Below are 22,299 nucleotides of genomic sequence, written 5' to 3'. Positions count from 1 at the left end.
GACACCACTTGGCAGAAGACAATTTGCATTTTCTGCAATTTTTTCAATAAATGCTAGTTTCAGGATCCCTCGATCATCTTCTGAGGAGGAAGCAACACCTAACTGGTCACTTCCCAAAGACCTGGCCAAATATTGCACATGAATTGAACACACAATATTGCTAATACCTGGAACTTCTAAGCCTGCCCAGGAGATAGCCACAGCAACCAGTCTGTTATGAATGGTGTGACAGATGGCAGTAATGAATGGGGGGGGAAATGTGACATCGTGTGCAAGAAACTTATTCCATGTATGTAAAGGGAAACCATAGCATGTACTCTTTGGATTAAGGCTGCTCGACAGGGCAGCCTCCGTGTGCATGGCTGAGTTACCAGCTCACTGTCCAATGGTCGCTCTCAGGTCCTCATAAGGAAACCCAATTAAAGAATCCAGTATCCAGCTGAGCCCTGAGCCTTGACAAGCCCAGGCCCTGACAAATTCTGGAGCAAGAAAAACAACAGCGGCTGAGGGTACTCGGTGTGCCACTAATATCTGGAGTACTGAGAGCGGTCTGCAGGGAAAGGTAGAGCCTGGAAGGAGCTGCCAACATTCCCCATCCCACATTTGTGCAGTTCATCATTCCTGCCTAAATGTATACCTCACACCTGCTGCTATTCAGATCACATCTCCATTTTTTGAGTTCTCATCCTGTCTCCAAAGAACTCGCAGCCCCTCTCAGCGTGGTGTCATCTACATATTTAATAGGCAAACACATTCTGTTCCGTCATCTAAATGATTAATGAAAATGCGGTCTGGTGCTAGGCCCAAGGCAGACACTGAGGAATGCTGCTGTGGCCATCCTTCTATTTTAACAGCAAGCTCTCACTGACTTCTCTCTGGACATGATTTCCTAAACAGCTTTATATCATTCTGCTGTAGTTTCTGGTAGACTGCTTTAGCCTAGTTTGCTTATAAGATTGTTAAGTGAAAAGATTTAACTGCCAGGGCAGTAAAAGCCTTTCTGAAGTCAAGATACATAGCCACAAAACACGTTATCATTGTACCCATTATCCTACATTCACTGATAGGAGGAGGTTAATTTGTTCAACCTCAGCTGACTTCATAGTACCAGACATATTGTAATATTAGCCAAGGGAAATTATTATGTTTCTAAAGCACTGAATTTAATTTTATCCTGTTGAGCATCACAAACACAGGAAAGTGCAGGAGAAAACCCAGCTCTCCACAAAATCATGAGCAGAAAAGGGGGTGAGTATCAGGTCTCCACTGCCTGTCTGAATACTAAAGCAAGACCACCAAAGTAAGCTGGCAGCAGCCAGATTAAACACAAGGAGAGATTCAGATAAAAGCTGGGAGATTTGTGGCACAAAAAATGCCAGGCTCCCAAAATTACAAGGTTTCAAGAGGAGCCTGAAGACAGCCCTGGAAGAGAAACATTCAGGGGTGCTACAGCCATGCTGCATTAGCAGGTTGGGTCTGTGGGACCAAGCAAGTGGTGGCAATTACCCACGGCTTCACTGCCTGTTTCTGGGAGGTCATTTCATGTAGCTCCAGCCTGATCTAGTCTCCTGTGCATCCTCAGTAGGAGCTGAAGGAATTAGGAGCTGTCCTGGAGGACACCTTCCAGGTTAGCTTTGCCCAGAAGGACTCCAGCCGCATGCCCTAGGACTGCTCTGTTGAGCCAAAGCTCCCCATCAGAACAGACTGCTGCTTCAAATTAAAATGCTAATGTAGGCACACCCCCTAAACATACAAACAACAGCAGCTTTGGAAATCCCCTGAGATCAAAATATCTGGAAGCTGGAAAAGTGTTTAGGGCAAGTCTTATACAAGCTTAGCCTGTCCTCGCTGCTCCTGGGGTGTCTGTTGATGACAAGCAGGGTACAGGGCCAGTTGATCCGTCTGTCTGGACCACTACAGCCATTTCTGTGTGTTGCATATGCCTTCACAAAATTAGATTAGTCAAACAGCAACAATTACTCTTCTGCATCCATTAACAGACACATACTTTTAGATCTCTCTGCACTCTGCCCCAGGGACAACACTAAACGTTACAGCTTGTTTCTGCTTCACACACTCAAGAGTTTCCTCTTCCAAACCTTGACCAAGCGTAATAGACCCAATCTTGACTTCTCTAGCCAGTCAGAAAAACACTTTAAACTCAGATTCTATAAATGTACGCCTCCTTTTACAGGTGTGACTGGTACCCCCTGCTCCTGACCACAGGCCATAACCCCTGTAGTGTATGATGACATCAAGCCAGACAAAAGGTACAGATAACTGTGAGGAATAAAATATGTTTACATTCTGATTTACCAAAAATTCATGAACCATACTGTAGCAGACCTTCCCCTATGATTTAAGGTACCATATTATTGCAACTTGATATAATATTTTATAAACATATACTACCCTGTTATATATCACTGTGGGCAGTTTTGATGGTTTTGTCACACAGGACAATATTTTATCATCTCATAAATAAGAATACTTTGATTACTTATGAATAGACAATACAGAGATACCATTTGCAACACCATATTCTGTAATTCCTTTCTGCTTGCTATGGAAATCCCCCCTAAGTAACTGCTCTATTTTCTTACTATTGATTTCAATCATAGTATCAAATGACAAATCTGGGGAAAACTAGCTATTCCAGAAATCCCCAAATCAAGTCTATCTCTAGGTAAATCCAACTGGCAAATGTGTGGGTAGAGCTCTTGCTGTTGACAAGGCATTGCAAATTTCACCAGACTTCTTCCCTACTACACTGAAAAAGTATGCAAAAAAGAGTAAACCGACTTTATCAAAATAATCACATCTCATGTCACAGTGTAAATCACATGGATGAGATGGGACTAGGATAGCTAGTATAGTCAAATGTCTCTGCAAGTAGGTATGTACAAGTATTTTCCATTTAACTTGTGCCCAGATGAATGATTTTCCCTCAGATCTTATACTTAATTTTGAACAAAGCCCTTACATCCTCAGGTCAGTGTTATTTCAACTCCTGTATACCAAAATAAAAATATAAGATACAAGTAGTTTGAATATGTCAGTCTCCTTCTATGATTTTCTTACTTTTGCATAAATAAAGTTTACTTTTGCATAAAGCTAAACAAAAATTTAATGAGTACTGTACAAACTTCTTTTAATGTTTATATAAAACTGGACCAGGATTAAACAGTGCAGCAGAACCACATCGATATTTGAGGATTTAATTTTTTTTACATCTCTAAAAAATATGACTGCTGCATTAGCAGCAAGTAAGTAAAAGTACTAAGTACTGCAAGAAGTACATTAATACCTGATGACAGGATCATAGAGGATGTCTTTAGTGCTTTTTTGACCAAATGTCAAAATCTTCACCTGAAAAAATGAATCTAATGTTTTTCCATTGAGGAGTATGACCATACTATTATAAACTTGACAGAAACCCTCAATAATCTGTTAAAAATATTGGCAAAAATGCCTATTTATTTCAAGGCTTGGGTGACATTTTGATTTAGGATTGTATATTCAAAATAAAGGCAAAATATCATATTAACAGTATATATTATATGTAACAGTATACATTAACTATGTATGATAACAACTATATTAACTAGTCCTGTAGTGGTCCAGATTTTTTCCTCCAACTTTCAACGCTGAAGCAAAAAAAAGATGAAGCAATCCCATAGGGGGCAGGTAGTACCTCTCTCCATTGTAGGCATTTCTTCTTTACTAATTGTCTATGCTTTCAAACAATTTGAAATTTTTGTTACTTTTAATCCTACTAAAACCAATGACGAACATCCTATTTATCTATTTTAAAAAGTCTAGTAAAAAGTGCATCAAGTTCTTAGCCCCAGCAAATCTTGTGACAGTGAGTCAGGCTATATATTGTTGAATGCAATACAAAAGAGATAAAAGCTGTCCATTGTTAGCATAAAAACAGGAGAACAACGATTATCAGAAAAGCAAAACCAGTGCTGTACTTTGCCATTTATTATTGCATCCAATCTCATTTCTGTTTTTACAGAATTTTCATTGAGTTTCCTTCCTATATAAATATATGCTCTAGATTCACTCTTCATTTATATTTATGAAAAAAACCAAACAGAACACCAGCAATGTACTGCAAATACAGCAGTATTTGCTTCCATACAGTACAGGTGTTAGTGAAAAGTTGTCTGTATAGCCTATTTGCTCGGTTTCGCTTTCCTGTCTCTAATTTATTGTTATGAAATATGGTAAGGAGAAACTGCAAAGTGCAATACTAAATGTGATATAGCGTTCAAGGAAAAAGAAGTTTAGTCTTTAATAGCAAAATGGTGACCCATGGCTGAGAACAATTTTTGTTGGCTAGCACAATCCTTGTGGGGTTTTTAATCTGCATTGTGAAGTATGCAAGTAATATGAAAAAAACCCTTCCAGTAATATTTTAAACATACTTATTGCAGAAACCAAGAAAACTGAAAGAGACCAGATCTCAAGAACAATGCAAGTCTCTTGCGAGAAACACGGTTTAATGAAGTATAAATACAACATTATATGAAAGAGAGAGATAAATTCCACTTTGTTGACTGAATTTCTAAACAAAAATTTGCATAAATCAAGATTTTTTTGTTACCAGCTGTGCTGATGGAGTTGAAATATTGCAAGAGAAAATTATTAAAGCTTTAGAAAAAGTAGTCATTTTCTACATTAACTCTTAGAAATACATGTTATGAATATTCCCCTAACTATTTTAGAACATCAGGGCAAACATAGTGAATTGGGGAAACACTCCATCCATCCAGGATAAATTTCAACACTGGTCAAGAGCAGGTGACTAGGTAAGGAGCATAAAAAGGACAGACATACACACACTGCTAATTCATTCACCGTCTTGAGTGATTTTTTGTGATAAAGGTTTCAGTAGTTGACATTGGTGTCTGTGTAAATAAAGTCTTTGAGTTTGTCTGAGCAATGCTTGAACTGGCATAAATTTTTGCATCCACAACATCCTGCACCAAAGAGCTGCAGAGCTTACCTATATGCAACAGAAAGAAATCCTTTCTTTTGTTTTGCTCACTAGTTTACTTTTGTTATTTTTTATCATTTTAGTTATTATTACATACTACTCTTACATACTACAGCTCACACAAAAAATCACCAACTTGCTGTTCATACCTGGGATAAGTTACTCATGTATGGACTGAAAGCTCATCCTAGAAGGAAACTAATATGCTAGTGTTATTCTGATGAAAAATATTTTATCTGTAAAGCAAAAGTTAGAATTCTACATGTGGAAAAAAATTTTGAAGATTCTTACTTTTGAACTGAAATGAAATTTCCAAGGAAATCTGAAGCAAAGACACATTAAAAGTTTGAAATGACCCATTAAGATTAATTATTTTGCTTAATAATTTTCTGATTATGTCACTAGGAAAAATACAGCCTTCTGATCACAAGAAAATAATGTGTGTGTCTGATTTATGGAGACAGGGTCTATCAATCTCTGTGCAATCAAAAGGTTTTGTCACGACTGAGGTACAAAAAATTTTTCAGATCGACAAAGGGAAGAGAAAGAAGAAACACTGAGCAGGGAAAATGTCAAGTTCTACTGGACGTCCTGGATTGTATGGCAAAAAGTTGCATATTTAACTAGGAACTGTGGGAAATCATAAAAGGATTATTTTATATTTGGACAAGGAATTAAACATATTTTAAGTGAAATTGTATGAGCTTTCTGACTCTGCAAAATACTACTAAAAATGTCACAAGAGTATATAACTACTTTCTCTCTTCTCACATGTTTCTTACCAGACTCTTCTGTTTCATTACTGGCCCAAATTCATAGGAACCACCTATGTCTGTCAAATTATTCTGGTGCCTCTGTAAAGTCTGAAAGCTGTTCTGTGCTTGTCCTGGCATAGTTCATAACCGCACAGATTACATGGGGTTTTTAAATATAGAAGTTGTCTAGGGATATCAACATCTAGTAAGAACAGCTGCAATTCAGCAGCTGGAGCCCATCCTACTAAAGGGGTACAGCAGCCTAATGTGATGGTTCTGCACTCCCCACCACCCCTCATGTGCAGTGTTCCAGTTGTGGTAGAGAATCAACAGCCTAACTTGACCAGATGTGGCAAAACATCCTACAGAAATTTGACTAATTGCAATTAAAATTTGATTTGTTTATTCCTTTGTTCTGTGGTTTTGACCCAACTATGAATTTCCTTCTCTCTAATATGCCTTTCACTTATCCCCACTTCTCCAGAATTCCCTTCCTTCATGCTGATCCCTCTTTCTTTGACCCCAACCTTCCTTTGTCTTCTAAGCATACTGTGTGTGAGCTCAGCTGAGGCTTTGCAGTAAGCCTCAGCAAGAAGAAAGTAAAAAAAAGTAAAAAAATATTATACTGTCCAAGGGGAAATGGCAGGCACAGCACTGGATTCACTGACTGGTCCTTGCTTCCCTTCTACCAGGGTTGAAGGTTTGTGAGGCAGCGAAAGGTTCTAACCTAATTTTAACCTAGGAACCCAACAGTGGTATGTCAGCAATCTTAAACTGCTCTCATACCAGTGGAGAGACTTTGGCACCTGAGGATTAAAGCTATAGTTTAAACTGAACTCTAGAGGTACTCATCTCTCTCCACTCAATACAGAAGGGCCTAAATGGGCTTGATCCTAACTTAAATACATAAAGACAAATCTGTAAAAATAAATGTAGAAACCTGGATCTAGCCCTATACCTTCAGCTGACTGACCATGTAGGTGAAGGAGAACGGAATGGCTTCCATTGGCTCCTCCTAATAGGGAGTGGCCCACAGACAGTACTTTCCTAAACATGTCCCTCCCTATGGCACAGGCAGCCAGCCCAAGATAATGCCATAGCTACATTAAGAGATGTTATTTGCAAACTGCTTGAAGGAACTTTTCCAGAATTGTTAAATCAGTAACATAAATATCTCAGGGAAAGAGGTGGCAGTGCCAGCAATGCCAGAGGTGTGCACATGTCCAAGGAATGGCAATGGCTAAGCAAGCAGTGGTAGGGCATCCATGGATGTAGAGCTTTCAAGACATGAAAGCATAAACTAGAAGAGGGCTTAGGTGCAGGACCCATCCATGAGACAGCCCACCAAATTCTTTCAAATTTTTAGACAAAACTTTCTTAACAAGATTGTGGAAGATTTGAGGGAGAAAAGAAAGACTTCTTAAAAAGGAACTGATATAAAAGTTCTGTCCAGGCTTACAGCGCACAGAAAACTATTTTTTAAGACAGCTTTTAAGCCACTAAGTTTGAACTTGGGAAAAATATACCTCCTCTCTCTGTGTAAGTGTTTACTGTTGCTTTTAGGAAGTATCAACTACTTTTCAAAAAAATGTGCAAATATTTTGCAAAAAAATCAAGACCCAGATGATACAATAATTCAGTTTTAGTATCCTGATAAAAGCTAAAACTTGATCACATTTGTTTTTGGGGGTAAGAAGAACTTACTGCCTCCAACTTAAGAAGAAAGGCAAACCCACAAGAAAACAAAACCAAAAAATTAAAACTGAAGTAAACAGAATAATTATGTAGACTCCAACATATATCCATATATTCTAAACGCCGCAGACTCCCATATGCATTCATATATTTAGAAAAATTCCTTTCTCAAATACACTCCACACGCATGTCATCTCGTGTATATAAACACGCACACCAGCTGTATTTTCTTTGCTAGTTACTTTCAGCAAATTTATCAAGAGACAACACTGCATACATTTTCTTCAGGTACACAGTCATGCAGAAAAGCAAGAGTCCTAGCAAATTATATTAAAGCTCACACTGTACACGTAAGATCAGTTCTATCCAGTACTTCAAGAAAACTAAAACCAACCTTCCCCAACGAAACTCCAAAACAAACCCTCCTGATAACATCGCCAAATCATAGGTGTTACTACGTTACTGAGAATCACATCCACAACCTTGGTCTTTGTCGCGGACAGACTGCAAACTTCTGCCATCTACTAACCACTGACATGCTTGAACTGTTAAAAAATGCATTTTTTTTTTTTTTTAAATAATGGGAAAAGTATTTTTCACCCCTCATTTCCAAAAACAGCTGGAGCAGTTTGGCATAAATGTTCAAAAAATATCTCAACTAGTACAGGACTGCCAAATTCCAGCAACAAAGGTAAAATGACTGGGAAGGAGGACAAGCCACTGAAAATCTTTTCTTAAAATGGAAACACTTGTGCAATTTCATCTCCCTATTACAAGTATTATTATGTCTTCTGAAAGTGAAAAACACAAAAGCTCTCTTTCAAGTGGACAGTTGGGCTATGGTCTGAAGGCCTCTCAATTTCAGTCTTAGGAAAAATCAAAGGAGTTTATCTTAATGAAGATAGAGGTTAAAAGCACCAGGTTCTGGTTTAGTGTAAAAGACTTTCCCGTATCCTGCAATTTTTAATACAAGTATTTTATAAATAAATACAAACAACTTGTATTCGGCACAAGCTTTAAAACTTTTACTGATCCTGTTTTTTTCTTTAGCCTATTTTCTGTTAGAATCTGTGCAAGACGTGCCACAGGCTCAGGATTAAGAAATAATAAAATAAAAAAAATCAACGACTACAGCAAACAAAAAAAAATCCAATTCAACCTCCTTTCAACTTACAAAAACGTGCCTCATAGGGACCATAAAATCCATGTAATTACCTGCTGCAGGATCTGTAACTGCTTGACTGGTGATGCCAGATGGTGGTTCTTGAAGCTGGTATGTTGCATTTGTGGAGGGTGTCGTTGGGCTGGTGTTGCTGTTTGTCATGTAATGGGAAGGATATGGTGAGCTATTATAATACTGTGCATATTGACCCTGGCCAAAACTGGGATAAGAGGGATATTCCTGCAAGACAAAAAAGCAACTGAATAGTTCATCAAAGTTTTGCTACTTTTTAGTATAAATTCCAAAATATAACTACAAACACATGTCAGACTTTCAGCACGTATGCTTCCTGGACTGGATGCTGTAGGACCTAAAACTGCGAGGCAGTAAAATGAAATCTAAATTACACATCATTTAGTATGTATTCTCACACAAATAGTTTAAAAGACACACTGCTGAAGATGTGTGCATAAGAACATCAACCCCAGACAATTATTTCTACTATTGGAAGATGACAAACTGAAGAAAAACATTTATAAACATTAGTTTAACTTGAAAGGATGCTAATTTCTTTCAAAAAGCTATTTTAGGGCTACATTTTTTCAGTGGATGAGAATTCTAAGTTTGCCAAAATTTCCTCAACTCGTATTTACAAATTTACCTGCTGTGAACTATTAAATCCAGTAGAATTTGTGAGTGAATTATTTCCTGCATATATTCCCGACGATGTTGTAAAACTGCTGCCTGAAATGAAATGAAAAATTATGTGAATTACTTAAACACAGTATCGGAAAATAACTTCCATCATGCGATTATATCATAAGGATATAGCATATTTGTAATATTTCCCATATGTTGACCAATTTGGTTGTCATCAACTCTATAACATGTTAATATATGGAAAGTGATAATTCATTGTTCCTACACCCCGTGTTTCGTTATTTCAATAAAAAGAAAAACTCAAAATTTAGATAGGAATTTGAAGCTACCTCAGGTCTGATTAAATATTAGGCTATCTCATCCTTCCGAATAATACCCAACGTGGAAGTAATGAGGGTTTCTTTATTTTCAGTTTTTGTTGAACAATAACTGCAAGCCTTGTCTTGAGAGACGCCATCCCCCCTCACTGAAGCACGCTGGCTCCATTTCTCCTGCCTCACCCCTCCCTGAGCCTCAGTTCCTTGCAGGAACAGCAAAAGCCGTAACTCCCTGCTCCAAACAGCTCAGCCCAACTGCGTAGCCATTAGGATTCGCTAATCGATCATAGACAGCCTTGGGCCACAAACCTTTTTCTTTTTTCATAGAGTCTACTAGGCATGACACAAGGGAAAAAAGTACCTCTCTGGGAAGGGAGACCCAAGATTGAATTTTGCCCAGAGACTGAATTACTGCCTTCACCTCCCTCCTCCCCCTTTCATGAGCCACCAAAAATAGACAGATGGGTCTCTTGTTTAATACCTAACCTGAGAAGCTGTTCCACTAAAAGGGCAGCAACCCCCTTTCAGCTGTTTTGCCCTCACTGGTTATAACCCGGGAGTGACACAGGCACCAGCTGAGACATATGGATGCACAGGGTGAAGCTACATAAGCCACCAGAAAGTCTGTAATGAGACAATCTATTGAACTCATCCAGTGGGAGAGCACCAGCCAGTGAGGAGCTTGCATTAAAGCGCGCAGGTTGTTTACAGCCTCCCTCACCACCAAAGCCTGCTTTAGTGCAAAGAAATACAGAGACCTTGGGAGCAAAAGCTTGCAGGTGAGCAGAGGAGGCCAGCAGGGACAGAAATCAAGAGGGAGCCAGGCATACAGATGCACCGATCCCCTGATGTACCCAACACAACTCAATTAACAACCAAATCCATTGCAGCAGTTACTCATTGAGAAAAGCGACATTTCTTGCAACTCCAAACAGTGAGGAATGCAGGCAGGGCTGCATGCTTAGTACAACGAGCTATTTACTTTTTTAAATTAAAAAAAAAAAAACAAACCAAACCCGAACAACAATAGGTATCCTACCTATAAGAAGCCATGAGGAAAAATACTTAAATGCTTTGATTGCAAAAGTCACTAAAAACGCACACAAGTTAAGCCTCAAAGTAGATGCGAAATATTAATATGTCCAACAGCAGTTGGAGTAAAAGATGAAGCTTAAACTTAACGTGTGATAATGACTGTAAACACTTCTCCTGTATTTGCTATTAGTGCAAAAGCTCTGTGGTTGTTGATAGATGCTACTAATCCTGTGAACTAAAATCAGATTACTTCAGCAGAACAGTTGACATCCAAGTTTAGCAGATAGTACAGATAAACAGTACTAATGAGAAAAACATGTTGTTTTAAATTTAATTTAAAATTGGAAAACAGATGTTATTTTTTATTATAACAAACCCCAGAGCCAAAATACAGCTGAAAAATATTTTAAATTGCAAAACTTTGAAATGCTATTTTATTTCTAAGAGTGCTTGGCTGGAAGAATGTAAGCCACTGTGTCTCTTTTTATTTCTGTAGTTATTTCTGAGTGATGCAGTAATACATTCAAACACAGGTTTTATAGGTGCATAGTTTGAGCCTTTCTAAAAAGATATAAAAGGCCTCTCATAAGAAGAAGAAGAAAAAAAAACCCAGAGAACTTTTTTTGAGGAATACATTATCTTTCCACAGAAAGTTTGGCAAATAATTTGCAAGAGCAAATGAGAAAAATAATTACATGCCAGCCAGCATCTCTCCCTCTCAGACAAAGACACACACATACAAACATGCAGATCTCTCTCTTTCATCTCATGGTCAGCGCTGGCTCCTATGGAGGAGGGGTAGGGGTCTCCTAGACCGTAACAAACATGAAGCAGGTTTCTCAGAAACAGCTCTGTGGGCCACCCAGAACTACTGGCCTAAAGTTGTTTTTAAAATACTCCAATTTTGCCATTTGTTTTTTAAATAATCAGCCGTGGCACAGAATAGAGCTGCTGTTCCTGCCTTAGCTGAACAAACACAAAAATAAGAATCCCTATGAAACGCATGAGATTTACTGCCCCAAGTTGGCCAGCTACCTAGCTTTAAAATGTGATAAAAGCTGTAAATTGCAGGTCAAAGGTCTATTTTGCAAAAAGCGTGGACCCACATTAAAGCTGGGAATCCCAGTCAGCGTCAGAAGATGGCTGGACCCTGCTGGGACCAGGGCACAGGCTCCAGGCGCGGGGCTCGCCCCCGTGCCGCCACGATGCACAGGATGCAGTCCTCCCCTGGGTATTTGCCGGAGAAGTCCATTTGCTTTCCTAGCTCAGTCTCCTTGCCATGGGCTATGTCTATTGTCAGGGTACAGTGTATGTGGCAGAAGTTTAGTGCAGTTCTCTCAGGAAAGCCTAAGACGGCCAGATGGGCTATTTAAACTCAAGGTTTCTTCCGTTTGCTTACAGTGTTTAAAAATCCTTGGCAAACTCCCCCTTGTTGTCCTAGTAACTGCTTAGCTATCCAGCACAATATTTTTATACTGTATAATAATAATGGAATACCTTAACGTTTACTTTTTTATGGATGAATTCCCAAACCAATTGGTTAGTATATTCTCAAACATCACAGTCTTGGTAACTAAAACAATGCTGGGCTCATCCCAGGTCTAGCACCCTTCCAGAGGTAGGATACTCAGGTGCAGGGTAAAAGCCACACTTTTATCACAAAGGATATTCAAGATGACAGTTGCAAATGGAGCTCTTTCCTTGGCATGTCCCCCAGCCGTTCTCCACTCCATTTATCCTCACTGAGCAATCCTTATAACTCTGCCAATATAGGAACAACGGCCCATTCCCACAGACATTAGTCATGTAAGTGGTCTTTCAACATCTATGAAGCAACTTATATGAAAAACAGCTTAAGGAACATACTCATTAAAGTAAGAGCCGGGAAGAAGTAGGGAGATGGGTGGCAGAACCACCTGGGTCCTTTTCCCACCCTCTGCCCTCTGCACTCATCGTTACAGGGGTGACAAATTTGTAACAAACAAAACTCCAATTAGCAGAATAACCTTAGCAAGGAGTCGCAGGCAGTGCTTTTCCTCATCATTTTCAAAAGTTGGCAGTCTCCCCCTCTGCTATTGTTCAGTGACTAATCATGCTGTAATTTTAGCAGGGTCAGGAAAAGCACTGGGTTTAATTGGCTGCACACGCACTGCAAGGCAGTGCCTTTACCTTGCAGGGAGACATTTGCCTCAGGGAGAGGAACCAGAATAACTCCAAAGCCTTCGAGCGCAAGGTAACCCCAACCAGGGAGCACAAGCACAGCAACTGCAAGGCTGCTAGGAAATCCCCTTTACTGCAGGCAAGAATGTCAGCAGGGCCCTGAGTATGCTGTCATGTAACGCTTGGTTGTGAAGTAGGTTGTAGGATCCATTATCTCCATTTAGCAGCTCAGCAGCCGCACACAGGAGATGAAAAACGGCTACTGCAGACTATGACAAGGCTGAAGCTGCAGCCTGCCCATATACTGCTAGAGGGAAAAGGGAGAATAAACTTATTTCCCTCTCCGGAGGTTTCTGCACAAACAACTGAACAGCAGCAACACTACCCTCGTCTTCTGTCAAGAGAATCAATTTTGTCCTTAAATAAAAGTGGAAACTATGAATAGGTTCTCCTTCCAAAATTAAATGAGGAAAGGGAAACAAATGTTCCTGTTTATTTTTAACATCTGTTCAATCAAAAGGAAGAATTAAGTCAATTTAAAGTTGCTTCAAATTCAAAAGTTAGCCTAATAAAAATATTAAAAAGACATATATTCTCATGTATACTACCGATATATACTGTCAACATTTAACTGCAAGAAAGACCCGTTTAATAATATGACTGGTTTCTACTTAGCTTCTAACAACTCTACCAGTATTTTAATTTGAAATGTTCTGCTTATCTCCATTCTTACGTTCTGTAAGGTTTCTGTAGGAGACCAGTCTTTCCACCATTCACAAACTATGCTATTCACAAGCACAACAGAAATTACATACATATCATGTGGACCCCTAGACTTTCCCACTCTGACCTATGGTTCTTCCACCCAAGCCAGACTCTCAACAATCCACTGCCTTCCATGGGCACACAGCTTTTAGCCCAAGCAGAGCATGGCTGGAGCAGAACCCAGGCTCAGACCCCCTCCTCCCTCAGCCCTTCGGACAATTCTGTCATGAAATCAAGACCTCTGACCATTCTCTCATTAGAGCTTCACAACTGGGTCATCTTTAACACATTTCTTTTGCAGAGTATTTTTAGATCCTTGCCTTTCAATGTGTACAACTGAAATGCTTTCCAAGATCTTACTGTTCCATCTCTTGACAACCTCCACCCTTTTATGACCTTGACAATTCTGATCTTATCTGTATTTTGCATATCTCTGCAACAAAGCAATGCCCTTTATGACAGACCTCTATGCAGTCCATTGACTGAATCCTAGCTTTGCTCTCCTAATGCCAGAATTCACTGCTTACTCTTAAAATTTTCCAACAAGCACTCTCTGATGTTATCCCATGCTGCTCCCCCCTTCCTCTCTCCATCAAATGAGTTTCCCATAGATATCTGCAAAACTACTTCATTGTCCTCCCTAAAATCCCTTTTTATTGACATCCCTCTGCTCTGCATCTTACAAAAAAACCCCACCTTTAAAGCTGTTAGATAACCAATATGGAGTGACAAACTGTTTATTATGCCTAAACAGTGTCAGCTTTATTGTTATATTAGGCCTTCCTAGCCTGTGTTTTGTTTTAGACTCCAACTTCTATGGGGACTATATTTCATTTGGCTGTATAAGTTAGCACAACAGGATACCTATACATGACTGTGGCATGAAGGTACTACTGCAATAGAAAGTATAGGCAAACACAGATTCTTCAATAATTCTATTCTTTTTCCTAGACACCATGAATTATCAGTTCTTTAAAAGCTGGAATGTCATCCAGGAATTCCTCATAGCTGCTTCTGGCAAGCATTTTGAGCTCTCTCCTGCAGAGAAGCGGGTTTTTTTTCTGGGGAAGGTGGTGAGGATGTATGTATATTTGGGTTTTTTAGTGTGGCTATCTGCAAAAAGCAAAACCAATAACCTACTTATGACTGTATTTACTCTGATGAGTAAATTTATGTGATGATCATGACTATTCAGTATGCAGATGAAAGTTTGTATACTACTCATACTATTTTTCTCTTGTCAGAGAACAATACAAGTAAGCAATACTTTAGATGTCAGATGGTCATTTCTGCCCTACAGAGCTACTCAACACACAGTTCAAAAGGGTATTTAAAAAAAGCAAAAAAACATCTCTCTTGTGTCTGAGTGAAGGACTGGATCAATATACCCTTAAAGTGGAACAAAAGCAAAACCTCATTCACTTGGTCTCTGAAAGCACTTCTGGTTCAAGAAATTTAATGGAGCATTTACATGAAGGCACACAGTTTAAATGGAACATGATAATAATAGAGGTGCTAAAATTTTTAAAAACGTGGTCCAATTCTGTGAATGATCACCTTTTTCAACACTTCTAAAATCTGCAACACACCTGATTTCAGCTGTCAAATTCAGGGGTGAAAGGTCCTGCAGCAGACATCTAAAATTATCTATTTGTAGTAAACAAAGATTTTTTAAAAATATCCCTTAAAATGGTAAAAAAACAGAACCAGACACACCCAGCAACTTCCTGATACAGAGGGGAAAAAGGAACTGGGAGAACAAGGTGGAAAGAGATATTAAGTAAACTAAGCAGGCAAGTAAGGCTACAAAATATAATTGATAATAATAGCCCACACATACAAAGACTTACAGCTTTTAAATAGACTTCAAAGAAACAGACTTCAATCATTACTTAGCTACCTCCACAGCTGCAGTAGGTATTTTTATCTTCTTCTCCCTCCGCAAACACACTCAGGTGTCAAATTATATTTGGCATTTCCTAAATTCATAATCCTGACACGTTTTCCAGGACTAGCTTTGTCACACTCACTATTTGTTAAACTATATCTATTGGGATATACATTTTTATTGTAATAACACTGCAACGCTTCACTATTTAAAAATTAATGAAGTCACTAAGCAAGGGATTGTCCAAACTGCTGAGAGGTGACCCATTGCTGCTCTCAGTAAAGGCAATCATCATTTCAGCTCCAACTGCAATAACATCAGATGTAAGTGCTCGAGCAAACATTCATTTTTATCCTAGGAATGTAAAGAAAGAAGGGGGAAAAAAACCGCATAGCATTAACTATATGTAATTAATGGTGATATCTGTTTATACAGACCTTGCATCTGGTAGCTATAGGGAGCCTGTCCAGGTTGAGGTGTGCTAAAGCTGGCACCGTAGCTTAGAAATCCTGTCTGTCCAGGTGACTGTGACTGTGCCAATCCACCTTCTGTCTTGATGCCTGCCCACAATGCACCTAAATCAGTTAGTGACAGCAAATCTATTTGTTCATATTCAAATAGGGATGGAAAATAAAATCACATCATTAACAGCATTTTTAACATATACCTACTATTGCATGCATGAAAGAATGAATACCGAGAGCAGGCACAAATGAACGGGGTAAGGGCAGTCTAAAAGCACACATAAAACTGAAGTTCACCAGGGAGAGGTTAAATTCAAAACTGTGTTTCCAATAACTGCAAAAGAAATTTATACATGAACAGGAAGTTGCATTATTCCTTTTTTCCTTTCCTGCCAGAGGCTAACTTTTCCATATATTCATGACATTTCACAGAGGTAGATTAACAACTTTATATGATTTTAATGAAGCATAGCATAGCCAAGCTCTCCTGCCATCCACCCATTAATGACATAACTGAGATTTGCATTGTATAACATTCCTACATGAAAATTTACATGGCTCTGAGTGCAATGGCTTTCTAAGGAATCAGAAGTGGATGAAGAGAACTAGCAGCATTAAGTGTAATGATGATTTTCAAAGCTAATTAAACACTATAGGAGGCAGTCTTTTAACAAATAAACACCTAACAGACAGGAACTATTCCTGAAGCAATCTCCCGAACTGGGAACAACATAGCAGAGAGTCATTAATCTGCACTGACAGGGAAATCCATTACACATCACATTACCCTCTCATTTCCAAATTCAGTAATAAAAGAATCCAAGGTCCAATTAAATGAATGACCTGCCTCCCGACTTCAGTGATTCTTCCCCCAATTTGTAAGACAACAAGTAAATATCAGCAAATGAAACACTGAGGAAATGCACACAATTCAGCCTCTGTCTCTTAGTTTTAATTATAAGATTGTCCCAACATGAACTACTATTTAAGAATAATTATAGCCAAAGCAATGGAAAAGTAATACAATACTCTTAGGTTTCACTGTGGCATCCAGTTCAGAAACCACCATTATTTGAACTGAATTAACTAAGTGTGAATTAGTAACATTCCTTTGAAAATTACTGTTAATCTAAATCCATTTCCTGGTTGTTTTTGTTTTTTTTTTAAACAATATTCAACAACATTCAAAGGTAGGAGAGGGCTGAGAAGTTAGTGTGTCTGCAAAACTTCAATATCTCCCTATATACAAATGGCAACATATTTTATTCTGTCATTTAAATAATTAATTTTCAACTGCTGTCATTAATTACCCTTAATTCCTTCTGCCAGACCTGCTAACTGCCAGACTAACCCTGTTTGCTTGTTTTTCCCTGATGCTTACTTGCTTCTTCTATTTCATGTTACAATTAAACAATCCCAAAGACAAATCTGACACCTTGTTTCCATGGGTAAACTCCTGCTATAGATGTTTTGGTATCAAAAGTCTTTATTTGTCATCTTCTTAAGGTCTTCTGAAATGCTGATTAAATATTGCTAAAAGAAAGCTTAACTAAATCAAGCATTACATTTCTAGTCCAGCTTTAGCAGCATGATTCAACTCTCCATCTCAGATGAAGCAGAAGACAACCAAATGCAGCAGCAGGAGGATGCCTCTTGAGTAAAGACAACTTGGCACTGACATGCCCTGTTGCAAATCTCCATGCTATGAAGAGCCTTTCATCTCCTGGGACTTATTCTTCCTGGGACAAATTCCTTCTGGATGAGACACCTGGGACATGAGCAGGTGTCTCATCCAGAAGGCTCATCAAACTTTGATGCTCCCCTTCCCTTTTCCCAAGTCTAATGTATGCAAGGAAGTGGGAAGGGACAGTGAGAAAACGTAAGGGGACTGCCAGGATCTGGAAAGAAAAGAAGTTGGTAAGCAAAGCCTTTGCTAGATGGTACCAGAGCAAGCAGGAGGAGGGAGCTTCAGGAAATTCTCCAGCCTCCTCAGGGGCTTTGCAGATGAACCAGAGCCAGGAGCCCCTGGGAGGCAGCTGTCAGTGGCATTCCCCTCCACCCCCCTTCCTGCCTTCACAGCTGCACCGCAGTGGAGGTGGGGGAGTAGAAAAATGAAGAGGCTAGAGGTGCACTCAAGAGAGCACCTTCCCAAACCCTGCCCTAGAGAGAAAACTTGAGGGAGGCTGATGTGGGAATTCATGAATACTTTTTCTTCCAGTAAGTCCCAAAGTAAAGAAACAAAAAGAAAGAAGCCCCGCACTCCAACTCAGAGTTTTTCCTTTCACATACATCATAAGTCTCCTCTCTTGATACCTGCTGGAAGCTTTCTGCCTGGATGAAAGACAAGGCAGACGGTACATGTGTCTAAGACACAGACCCAAGAGGAGAATTTTGGCTCTAAACAAGGCTTTAGTTCTTGCCTGTTGCAAATGAGTGTTCTAGTGTTCACCATGTAATTTATTTTGGGAACATGGATCACATGAAGTGCCTTAAATATGCAGAAATATATATGGTGTTAGGTCCCAAAACTTTTTCATAGTTATTTGTTTTTACATATTGCTCCTATAAAGTACAAAACCGAGGAGTACCTTAGCCCCAGCCACGAGGCAATGTCTGAAAAGAACAAAATGCATTAAAATCCACTTGGCTCAGGAGCTGGGGGTTTCAGTGGTCAAAAGCAGCTCTGCAATGTGAAATGCTAGGCAAAATTATCTGAAATCCTAGGCATGGGGGATGGACTCGGCAAAAAAACAAAACAAAAGAGCAGGCAGACATGTTAACCCCCAGCGAACAGTTGCCAAGTAAAGCAACTCTCAATTATAGCTCCAACGACAGCGAGACAGCTAAACTCAAGTAGTGAAATCAAGGCCTTGCTGAAGTCAGTGGGACTTTTATAGCCGACTTCAGTGAGGTCAGGATTTCATCCAGAGGAACCAAGCAAAAAACAAAAAAGTCACTGTTTGGGTTGCCCAAGCCACCGCAGCCAGCCAAGTATGAACGTGAGGTGTCCACAGGAGAAATGGGTCAAGAAAAGCATTGTGGGGAAAGGGATTGTCTGTTATCACACCACCTGATCCAGCTAGAAATAACTCTCATAAGTAACATGAGCTTGGGGGCGGGGGGGGGGAAACCCCCATCTCTGTAGTCTTGAAAATGTAGCTTAAATATCCTTAAAGTATTTTGTTTGTGTACATTTAAAATATATGGAATGGAACTGAAACTGAAACATCCAATTCATGTTTATAACCATATTTTTGGCAGTAAGTAATCAAGGCTGGGGCCAGAGGAAGAATGCTTCCTTGGATCATAATTATTGATGATATATTAATTAAACACATTTTTTAAAGTAAGGGGAAATAATAGTCTATTTCTTGTATTTACTGTTCGCAATAATCTGCCGTAGGTTATACTTGAGACCCAGTGGATTTCAGCTTGCAGATTTCAGGATGAAAGATTCACCAGTTTTGCACTTGAAAGTTTTAACAATTCTACGGGGCACAGTTGTACTGTGAGTTCTGTCTTTTTGGTATAAAACTTACATTACCTGAATGTATCCTTACAAAATATACTGCTAAAAGCATGTGGATTGTATATTTTTAATATATTCCCCCAGAGGAATATAAGACTTATTTTCTAATAATGCATCCTCGCTGCTGAACTGCTATGTGGTCTGCCAGCAGACAGTCTGGCAGCAAAATGGTCTCACCCACAGCAGCTTGTTTTTAAATTAAATTTTTTTGGAAATATTTGCTACTTAGTACTATCTCCTTCATCAGGCAGACAGAGCTTTAGTGGCAATTTGCCTCAATTTTCACCTCCAGGGAGTTTTAAAACATTGAAAGTGAGATTTTTTTGGTGGGGGTCTTTTTGAATCAGTTTTTCACCTGCTGAAAATCAGCACAGCTTCACTGATTCATATAGGTTCCAGTAATCTGGACAAGCAGAAATTCAGACCTTTATGTACTGACGTACCCTACTGCATTGTTGGAGAGCAGACCTCCTCGGCACGTCACCAGGAGCTGTGCCTGTGTAATGGAAGTCCCTAGATCTCTTTTCCCATTTCAGTGCTATTTTTTTTAATATCACCAATGAAAAGCTAATGAATCTCTCTCCTTCCCAAAACAGAATCATCCTCTTGAGTAGCTTCTTAGCTTTTTAATACATAAATTAAGCATCACTCACTCACACACAATGGGGAAATTACGAGTCTTCCACAAGAAATGCTCAAGAGCACAGCTGTCCCACTAAGTACTAACACAAGGGTCATGTAATTTTGATCTAAAAAACATCTACCTCAGGAACAAAATAGCACGGATGTGATTTCTTACCATATGAAGGGATTCCATAGGGTTGGCCGGGCTGGGGGTAAGCAGCATAAGCTGTAGCTTGTTGCATCCCCGTTGTAAATTGTGTCTGTCCATACGCAGCCATCGTTTGTGAAGAGGGTGTAGGAAGAATATGTGGGTATGGTCTGCTATTGATTACAAATGACAGAAAATAGGACAGTCACTGCATTAGACAGACATGCGTGTACTTATTTTTAGCCTTATTATAATCCTGCTACTTCATTAACACATAATTATAGGCTGTGCTAGACAACAGAAACTGAAGACAAAGACAAAGAAATCAATAATAAAAGAATAAGTAAAATAAGGACTTTCCAAATATTTTTCAAATACATTCTTAGCATTTAAAAAAAATAATATTTTTTTTCCCTAGAAGCTGCTGCGGTTTAAATTATGACTTAACAGATGGACCCAATTATTATTTTAAATGAGGTTAAAATCTGCCTATTTCAGTTATTATTATTACTACTACTACTATTATTATTTTTAAAAGATATCATACTTGGAAGGGTAAATCTGTGGTGGGGAGAACTGGTGTGTTTGTCTTGGGCTGAAACCACTGCTTCCAATTGCTGCACCAAGGAGAAAAGAAAGCACACAGAAGTGTAAATACACACACCAAAGATAAATATTATTTTTCCTAATAGAATTTCAGAGTATTAACAAGATTTTAATTAAATTCAAATATCACTGATACCTTAGATAGAAAATAATATTTTAGCAGGAACTATACAAGAATGCTTAACATTAAAAACTTGATTACAAATCTCAAATACTAAATTGCGCCTTTGTACGACTCCTGAGCAATAGTTTATTCTTTGCTCCCACACAGACAACATTTTCAATGCAAACAACCTATTTCCTAATGGAAACATTTCCCTTCATATTTTCAAAGGATTATTGATATCTCAAGTGCAACATTTTATTAACTTTTAGAATTTTTAAGACCTACATTTTATGAAGGAGCTTTATGCGTGCCTCGATTGAAAACATATGGCCAGCTTCAGAGCACGTGCCTCTTTTTTTAAAGAAAATTATTCCATAATACAGACGATGTATTACCTTATTACATTTCCTTCTCTTTCCCCCCATCTTCTTTCTAAAATGCTTTCAGACCTTCAAAACAGCCAGTATCACATAAAGATGTCCAATGTGCAAATGTTCTCAGTGGAACACTTAAGCCTAGGAGGCTAAATAGTGAGCTTCTGCCCCAGCAGCCCAGCCACTGCTGACACAGAGCTTTACACCAACCCACCCCAATTTTTTTTGGTATTTTTGGGTGCTGCCGAGAGCGTGGCAGATGTGCTGGCATGTTCTGATCTGGGTGTTACTTTGGGGAGCCCTTCCCTCTCTGTTTACTGTTTGGGTGCCATTTCTTCTCTAGGTCCCAAGGTGGGTTTTGAAGCCTTTGCCAGGAATGGGTCAGCAGCAGGTTATGAGACTACTGTAAAATCAGACAGCCAGAGAAACAACAGGCCCTATTGCTAAGTACTTGGAAATAAACAAGGCACGGATAATTACCCTTCACCAGCTACCCCTTTCCTGGCCAACTACAGGGAAAATCCATCATCTTTACCCTTCAGGAGCACTCACAAAGCATAGAGGAAAGCAGGGAATCTCCTTCCATGCCTTCCACACCTGACAGTTTTTCTTTTCTGTGGCCTGTAAGGCTGCAGATACACCAAATGTTACGGTCCGATCTTTAGTCCGATCACCACAGATGTACGTAGCTACTATTAAACACACCACCTTTTCTTCTTTCAGAGATTTAAAATACTCTAGAAACCTTTTTTTGGCTTTCAAGTTTGATATGTTCATACTCAACAGCATACACAGAAAATAGAGGCTGCGACAAGACTGGAAAAGGGTTGGCTACTTGCAGCCTGGCTGGTTGCAAAATGTCCAATTATGCTAATCTGGAAATGTAATCCCATGACATACTAATAGACTTTTTAAAATTTAATTTGCACCACAAAAATGATGTGCTAGAAATATCACAGTTAATCCATAGGTATGCAAAACTGTGCAAACATCTTAGGCTTTTCTC

At 39.1% G+C, this 22,299-nt stretch overlaps 1 protein-coding gene across 5 annotated transcripts in view; it reads right to left on the bottom strand.

Annotated features, from left to right (window-relative positions):
- Nucleotides 1-22,299, bottom strand: part of EYA1 (EYA transcriptional coactivator and phosphatase 1) — a 153,184-nt gene that overhangs the window by 49,476 nt on the left and 81,409 nt on the right. For 2 of the 5 annotated variants that reach the window (XM_074898846.1, XM_074898849.1), the window contains 5 exons: nucleotides 20,755-20,824; nucleotides 20,235-20,380; nucleotides 15,880-16,017; nucleotides 9,279-9,361; nucleotides 8,671-8,857 (listed from right to left, as the gene is read on the bottom strand). In XM_074898846.1, coding sequence (XP_074754947.1) covers nucleotides 8,671-8,857; nucleotides 9,279-9,361; nucleotides 15,880-16,017; nucleotides 20,235-20,380; nucleotides 20,755-20,824 — 624 coding nt within the window. Of the gene's footprint in view, nucleotides 1-8,670; nucleotides 8,858-9,278; nucleotides 9,362-15,879; nucleotides 16,042-20,234; nucleotides 20,381-20,754; nucleotides 20,825-22,299 lie in introns of all 5 variants that reach the window. The other 3 variants (XM_074898845.1, XM_074898847.1, XM_074898848.1) reach the window with 3 other exon arrangements.

Source organism: Athene noctua, chromosome 2 (assembly GCF_965140245.1).
Source record: "Athene noctua chromosome 2, bAthNoc1.hap1.1, whole genome shotgun sequence".
NCBI classification, from domain to species: Eukaryota; Metazoa; Chordata; class Aves; order Strigiformes; family Strigidae; genus Athene; species Athene noctua.
The sequence above is the reverse complement of the archived record's forward strand: the minus strand, read 5'-3'. Positions and strand labels throughout refer to the sequence as shown.